Here is a 7,707-nt window from a genome sequence, read left to right as displayed (position 1 = left end):
ACAGCTCAAACACTTTGACAAACTCCACTAATGGTGTCAATTTGGAATCTCATTCTCCACGCCACCCAGTACAGGTGTCTCATTGCACCTTCCACTGCCAATGTCTGGATCCTCTGGGATGATTGCCACCCAGTACAGGCATTTCATTGCACCTTCCACTGCCAATGTCTAGATCCTCTGGGATGATTATACGATGTCACACAAACTCAATAAACAAACTTCATTCAATTATGGGAAAGGGCCTAGCAGCAATGGGATTCTGACAATGTCCCATGGAGAAGAGGGGGGGTGATATCGTCAGTATCTAGTCTGACTTACACTATCTGCAAGCAGGACTGAATTGTTCATGGCAAGTACTCTGAAACGGTTGGTTCATGAACATTAAAATCAGGGCATTGTAATGTAACACAACAAATCAAGAATTACATATGTTGACTAACAGGGTAGATACAATGTTTTGTAGTCTATGTGCCTTGACTACTGCTAATTTGGTAGTCTAGATACAATGTTTGGTAGTCTACATGTATGTGTCCTGGACTACTGCTAATTTGGTAATCTAGATATAATGTTTAGTAGTCTATGTGTCCTGGACTACTGTTACTTTGGTAGTCTAGATACAATGTTTAGTAGTCTATGTGTCCTGGACTACTGCTAATTTGGTAGTCTAGATACAATGTTTAGTAGTCTATGTGTCCTGGACTACTGCTAATTTGGTAGTCTAGATACAATGTTTAGTAGTCTATGTGTCCTGGACTACTGATAATTTGGTAGTCTAGATATAATGTTTAGTAGTCTATGTGTCCTGGACTACTGCTAATTTCAAGTCCTGGATTAAGTGTATATTTGTATGTTGTTTGATGCCCAGTTTTTTTTTTTTCCAGAACACAGAGATATTTACATTACAATGGAGAAGGAAAGGATAGTTCGTAATTCATTGTCAGATTTTCTTCAAACCAACACAGGAGCATCATCAATAGAGTAAGTGATATATGTCTTAGTATAGTTTCCTATATGTATTACGATTACTATGATCATCTCCACCGTATAGTCATACTGGTTACTCTAACACAGCATTCCATTTTTACCCTCAACAGTGATAGTTTATTGGTATTGAAGCATTAATATAAATGTGATGGTGGTATCGCATCCCCACATAATTTTTTGACGGTATTAATTGAAGATTAATGAGAAATTGTCAGAATGAAGTAACAACTGCCCATCAGTGTGTGTACGGAATGAAGTAACCAATTACAAGTGCCCATCAGTGTGTGTACGGAATGAAGTAACAATTACAACTGCCTGTCAGTGTGTGTATTGCCACTTGTAGATACTTTCTCATCTGAGTTTTCTGGATGGTATAATTCTGATTTCTTGTGTTTCCAGTATCTTTGAAATTCTTTCTCAAAGATCATGATGACCATACAGATTTCTTTGGTTTTCTTTTCAGTGTTGTAGATGATATAGTTCTCAGCTATCTTGTCAGTGTCTTAGAAGATCTTGGCTGTGAAGATGATTTCGATGTTGATGAATTTACAGAAATGATGGAAGCTTACATTCCAGGCTTTACTGAAATACAGAGGTACTAGTTTACCTGTGTTTACTAGTACCTGTATATTTATGTGTTAGCTAAGACATCAAATGTAGACATCAGAACATTGTGTCTACATGAAATGAACTAAATGCTAACATGCAGACATAAAATATATAGACGTCAGAAAATTGGCACCTACATGTCTTAGTCTAGTTGTAGCATTTTTAATTGGTTTATTTCATAATAGACAAAATGTAGGTATATATAAATATATATATCATTGTATGTATACGTCACCATTTCACCATTTTTTTATTCCCTCCAGTGCTTGTGTGTGTGAGTGGATGTTCCAACTTGCAGTAAAACTAGCAGGAGCCAGAGAAAAGGGTATTTATAATAATTATACAATATATGTTTAAAGGGTAAAAGGTAGAATGTGTCTATGGCAGTCAATTGTCAGTTCTTTTTGGAGAAGCTTGCAAGATCAGTGAGCCTGATCACAAGGTTTCAGACACCAAAAATGATAACACACAAACATCACTTACACAATGTGTACTCTTTATTTAGTTAATGATATAAACAGTAACTGCATGAAAGAAACTGAGTTCAGTTGGCTGCTGACCATACATTTTGTTTGAACTTCAAGAAATTATACCTTGTGTCTGTTGTAATTGTAGTAGTGTCCATGCTGTTCCTGATTATATCATTGTAGTATTGTACTAGTCACCTCACTAGAAAGTGTTAACACTGAAGTGATTCTAAACAGTACCATGGTGACGGTAGTTAGTTTTCATGGAATTATATGTTACAGGGTATATGTAACCAATCATACACTTACATTTATTGTTATTTTTCACCCAATGCAGAGAACACACCGCCAAGTTCAACCACAAATATGTTGTCAGGATTGAATCTAAGCGACGGTAGTTTGTCATCAAGTGTATGTACTACCAGTATGGATGCCAATGATACTAGTCTAAGTGTGTCTTCCAGTACATCACATCAACAGCCAAATATAACATTACATGAACAACATGTCAGCAATAAATATATGGAACCAATACCTACTACCTCACAACCAATAAAGGTAAGAATAAAAATCAACATATACTGTACAGTTAAAATGTTTGTTTGTTTGTTTGGTGTTTCACTCATGTCACATGACATTGTTTACACACAGTCGGACAACTTCAAATCCAAAAGAAACAGTTACATATTAAGTGCTGCACACAGTGAGAATGTAGAACTAGTCAAGTTGAAATGTTGACTATCAATTAGAAAATAAACAATTGAAGTCATTAAAATAATCAACTCCATGTATAATGTTTTCATTAGAAGCCCGATTTTACTGCATTGTGAAAGAATAGCACATTATTACATTCTCCTACTGGCCCACTTTGTAGCTGGCCCCATTCTCCTACTGGCCAAATTTGTAGCTGGCCTCATTCTCCTACTGGCCAAATTTGTAGCTGGCCTCATTCTCCTACTGGCCAAATTTGTAGCTGGCCTCATTCTCTTACTGGCCAACTTTGCAACTGTAATGTATGTAAAATGTAATAATACATGTATACATTATGTTTTGATTATTTATTTGTTTTGAATGTCAATTTCCCAGGATTCAACAAATTCTGCTAGTGATGATCCAATCAGATTACTTCTAGAAATGTTCCCAGCATGCACTACGATAGAAGCAAGGCATTGTTTATCTGTTACCAATGGCAACACAGAACAAGCTGCCCAGCTCATGCTACACAGACAAGAAGCAAGTGATACAGATGACAGTATTACCATGACAACACAGGTAAAGAAAACAAAACAAAATACAACAAATATATAAGAATGTTTTTGAACCATTTTATTGTCGCGAGTCAAAATGATAAAAACTGGACATTCTTATTAGGCGTAAAAAAAATTGTGTGGTTTCGATTACATTCAATTTTAAAATAGGTGGGGTAGGTAGATTTTGTGTGAGTGTCTAGTTCAGGTTTTCCATTGTTTTCCAAATGGTCTCTGTGTTGTTTATTTCTTCCTGTCAGATGTACAGCCATTACAGATTGGAAGAATAGTTTTATATTGTCTTTTTAAGTTGATGTCAGTTTCCTCACCCACTATTTCTTGCGAGACTTCCCGATTTTCCCGATTTTGTTATTATTTTTTGTGAATACGTAAAAAAAAAGTTTAGGGTCGGCATAAAAAACTAGGTGAGGTCGGGTAACCGGAACCAAACAACTTTTTTTATTTGACTTTACCAGTAATCAACACATAATTCTACCTCATCTTTGTGTTCATGTTAGATCTATGATCAATGTAGAACTTCTCATGAAACTAAACTAGAATGATACACGATCTGGTTGTTGCTGCAACTCTTTTGCAGATGACAAAACTGTGCATGACAGGTGCAAAAAAATTATTGTATGCAGGTATGCACTGCAATTGAAATACCACTAGTATACACACACACCAGTACAAGTAATCTCTGGTAGATAGATATGTAATCTCTGGTAAATATGTAAATACTTCAACTAATTGTATATTGTAGGCACATCAACCAGGAAGGAAGAAACAAACTATATGCAAAGATGATAAGAAATTAAAAGATTCTATTCTACGGCGATATGCTTATGTGGGTTGTGATGAAGATGAAAAGGAGTACAAACCAGTGGATCCAAAGTGGGTAAGTTACATTATAAACCAGTGGATCCAAAGTGGGTAAGTTACATTACAAACCAGTGGATCCAAAGTGGGTAAGTTATAATTAGTTATGGGGTATACATGTACTTTTAGAATTGATAATTTGGTAAAATATTGTTCCACAAGAAATCTTTTGGAAATAGTTTTTTGTCTTTTAATACTTGCACATGGGCCAATCGATGTCATTGTGCCAAGTGTCGTATTTCTTAATTCTGTTCTTGTATGTTTATTCATTAGTGTATATTTTTTATATTTTGTATCTACTGTTTTTAATATGTTCTTGTTTGTTTATGCCATTTGTTGTATGTGGAGGGTTGCTCTTATATAGGTGCTTGCCACCTGTGTGACTTTTTTCCCTGACTTATTGTCGAGGTTTAATAAATAAATAAATAAATAAATAAATAAATAAAAAAGTGTTTTTACTCATTGTTTGTTTGTATCATTGTAGGAGGGGAAGAAAATGATTCGTTACCGTGACAATCAGGTGGTCAGCACAAAAGGAGAACGATTTCAAGATACCAAGAAAAAAGATGATGAGGACATGAAGAAAACTTACATCAACTTAAAACCTGCCAAGCAATACAGATTTCACTAAAATATTTACAATAATATGTCATTATAAATTTGATGAATAATTAAGAGACCACATTGCAAGCAATGAATGTAATCTTAAGTAATCTAAAGTATAAGTCCAGTCAGAATTACAGGTAAAACATTGAGGGATTGCCGAACGACTGTGCATATCATACATATTTTATGTTCCCCAAGAACAATTTAGTTAGATAAGAAACAGGCTTCTCACATACCACTCAATACAAATATAAACATCACATTCCTGCCGACAAGCAGGCACTGTATGTGCACACACATATCACTTGTAACTTTAAATCAATACACTTGTTTGTGTCAAAATCTGAGCCTGCAATTTGATGACTTTCAATAGCTTGTTTGTTGCAAGGACGATGTGTGTGTGTCTGTGTATCAGTAGGGGTCGGATGATGTTGCTTATGTTTGTATTGAGTGGTCTGTGGGAAGCCTGTTTCTTATTTATCTACATTGTTCTTAGGGAACATAAAATGTGTATGATAGGTACAGTCGTTCGCCGATCCCTCGATGTTTTACCTGTATTCTGTCTTCAGACCACTTGTATTGATTACTGCTTTCAACCTAAAGGAAAAGTCCAGTCAGACTTATTTTTACCTTTAGTATACACTTGTATTAATTACTGCTATCAACTTAAAGGAAAAGTCCAGTCAGAATTATTCTGTCTTTAGTACACTTGTATTGCTTACTGCTATCAACTTAAAGGAAAAGTCCAGTCAGACTTATTTCTACCTTTAGTACACTTGTATTGATTACTGCTATCAACTTAAAGGGAAAATCCAGTCAGACTTATTTCTACCTTTAGTACACTTGTATTGATTACTGCTATCAACTTAAAGGAAAAGTCCAGTCAGACTTATTTCTACCTTTAGTACACTTGTATTGATTACTGCTATCAACTTAAAGGAAAAGTCCAGTCAGACTTATTTCTACCTTTAGTACACTTGTATTGATTACTGCTATGAACTTAAAGGAAAAGTCCAGTCAGAATTATTTCTACCTTTAGTACACTTGTATTGATTACTGCTATCAACTTAAAGGAAAAGTCCAGTCAGACTTATTTCTGTCTTTAGTACATTTGTATTGATTACTGCTATCAACTTAAAGTACAAGTCCAGTCAGAATTATTTCTGTCTTTAGTACACTTGTATTGATTACTGCTTACTGATTTTACCTGACATATATTTGATCTCATATTGTGAGAATTACCAAATAATGTTGGAGGTTACACTAGTGAAAAAGGAACAATCACTGTTTGGTGTAATGACGGGACAGAAGTCAGTGTTTAGGAGAAAAAGCTCAAGTATTTTTTTTTATATTATTTTTATAGTCGAGAAATTTAGCTATTTTTATTTCTTATAAGTTTTGTACAATGTCTGTTATTTCTATGTCTAATGTTTATGTACTATTTAGATTTGCTTTCTTGTATATTTTACTTTCAGCATAGATTTAGAATCTAAACTGAGGTATATTCATTTTAAAGTTTGCTATGAGTGAAAAAGCTTATAAACTCAGTTTCTACCACTTTAACTAAAACACTTCTAAGATTACCACTTCACAAGAGTAAGACTATCCGTACAGGAGTATCAGCAACAACTGTTTTCATCTAGTTTAGTTTCTGAGTCTATTAATGTTGTGTACATTTTATTTAAAAAAAACAAAACTGTATTCTATGTAATAGAAATAAAGATAAACTATTTAAAAAAGACACTGTTTTATGTAAAGTTTGTAGTCTCTGAAAGGCACATATGAAGAAAAGGGAAAATTGTGTGAAATGCTCATTTCCTTAGATATTGATAGAAGCATGGATGTATTTCACTAATACATCCATGATAGAAGAGACTGTAGTTCGAATTGATTATCGTAGATTTCCCAAGATCTGAAATTGTTCTTCTTAGAACTAGTTATGTTGAATTGATGCATGTGGTGTACGTCATGTACAGCGCCCTCTATGTGAAATTTCATATCTTGGAACCCATGCTAGACCAAGTGTAAATGTGGTGTACTCTGGGTATTTGCATGAGTGCCTGCAGTGTTGCATATGGCCGTACTCTCATGAACATAGTGAGGTGAAAGTGCAGCAGAAAACACTGGAACACTGAACAAACAAAATGAAATATGACAGATGAACCGTGATGGCTGTCACTGGCCAAACGAGCATTGACTAGATGTGCTTGCAATGACCTGGAATGTGAGATTTGTGTTTGTTTTGACCCAGCATGCTTTGCAGTATGACCTACACCAGCTGGAATTAACACAAGCAATTAGAACCAACTGATTGGATAACCCATCCATTCTTATACTCTTGCGATATATGGTGATAGTTGTCAGTGGCCAAGTGGTTAAACCATTTGCCTCTTACCACTGCAGTTAAGGTTCGAAGCCATTCAGGGTTTGATTAAATTTACCATTCTGTAAATAAGAAGAGTGTCATTCAGTTTGACTCTACTGAACAACGAAGGTTTTCTGCAGGTACTCCGGTTTCCTCTGGCATTAATACTGAACCCATGAGGGATGGCCCTCTCGGGAGATAAGTGTTTTATACTTAAAGAACTATATCCAATATAAACAAAGATTATAGTCAACACGATAAATGACGATTGTATTTCAGTAGTCACACTGTTTATTTTCTCTTCTGAATAACTTAGAAATTCACATAAAAAAAAAACATTCCTTGCAGAATAGGGAACTTGCAAACCCACCATGTTGGATGTTGCATCATGGGAAATGTGATAATAAATACTAATCAATTAGTATTGCAAACAATACTGATACATTGTTTTTAACCACAAATGATCAATTCATAGTCATCCTGACCATTGAGGGAGGGTTTTTGTTATCAGTAGCACCAGATTAGGTATTACGATAACCACAGATAATCA

The 7,707-nt window shown here is 34.9% G+C and overlaps 1 protein-coding gene across 1 annotated transcript; it reads left to right on the top strand.

Moving 5' to 3' along the window:
* The first annotated feature begins 904 nt into the window (after positions 1–904).
* Positions 905–4,817, top strand: LOC144453121 (CUE domain-containing protein 2-A-like). Its single transcript, XM_078144398.1, has 7 exons — positions 905–978; positions 1,448–1,579; positions 1,857–1,918; positions 2,398–2,618; positions 3,147–3,332; positions 4,071–4,205; positions 4,671–4,817. The coding sequence occupies exons 1-7, from the start codon at positions 905–907 to the stop codon at positions 4,815–4,817; spliced, it is 957 nt and encodes a 318-aa protein (XP_078000524.1).
* Positions 4,818–7,707: the final 2,890 nt, after the last annotated feature.

Source organism: Glandiceps talaboti, chromosome 23, assembly GCF_964340395.1.
Source record: "Glandiceps talaboti chromosome 23, keGlaTala1.1, whole genome shotgun sequence".
Taxonomy (NCBI): domain Eukaryota; kingdom Metazoa; phylum Hemichordata; class Enteropneusta; family Spengelidae; genus Glandiceps; species Glandiceps talaboti.
The sequence above is the reverse complement of the archived record's forward strand: the minus strand, read 5'-3'. Positions and strand labels throughout refer to the sequence as shown.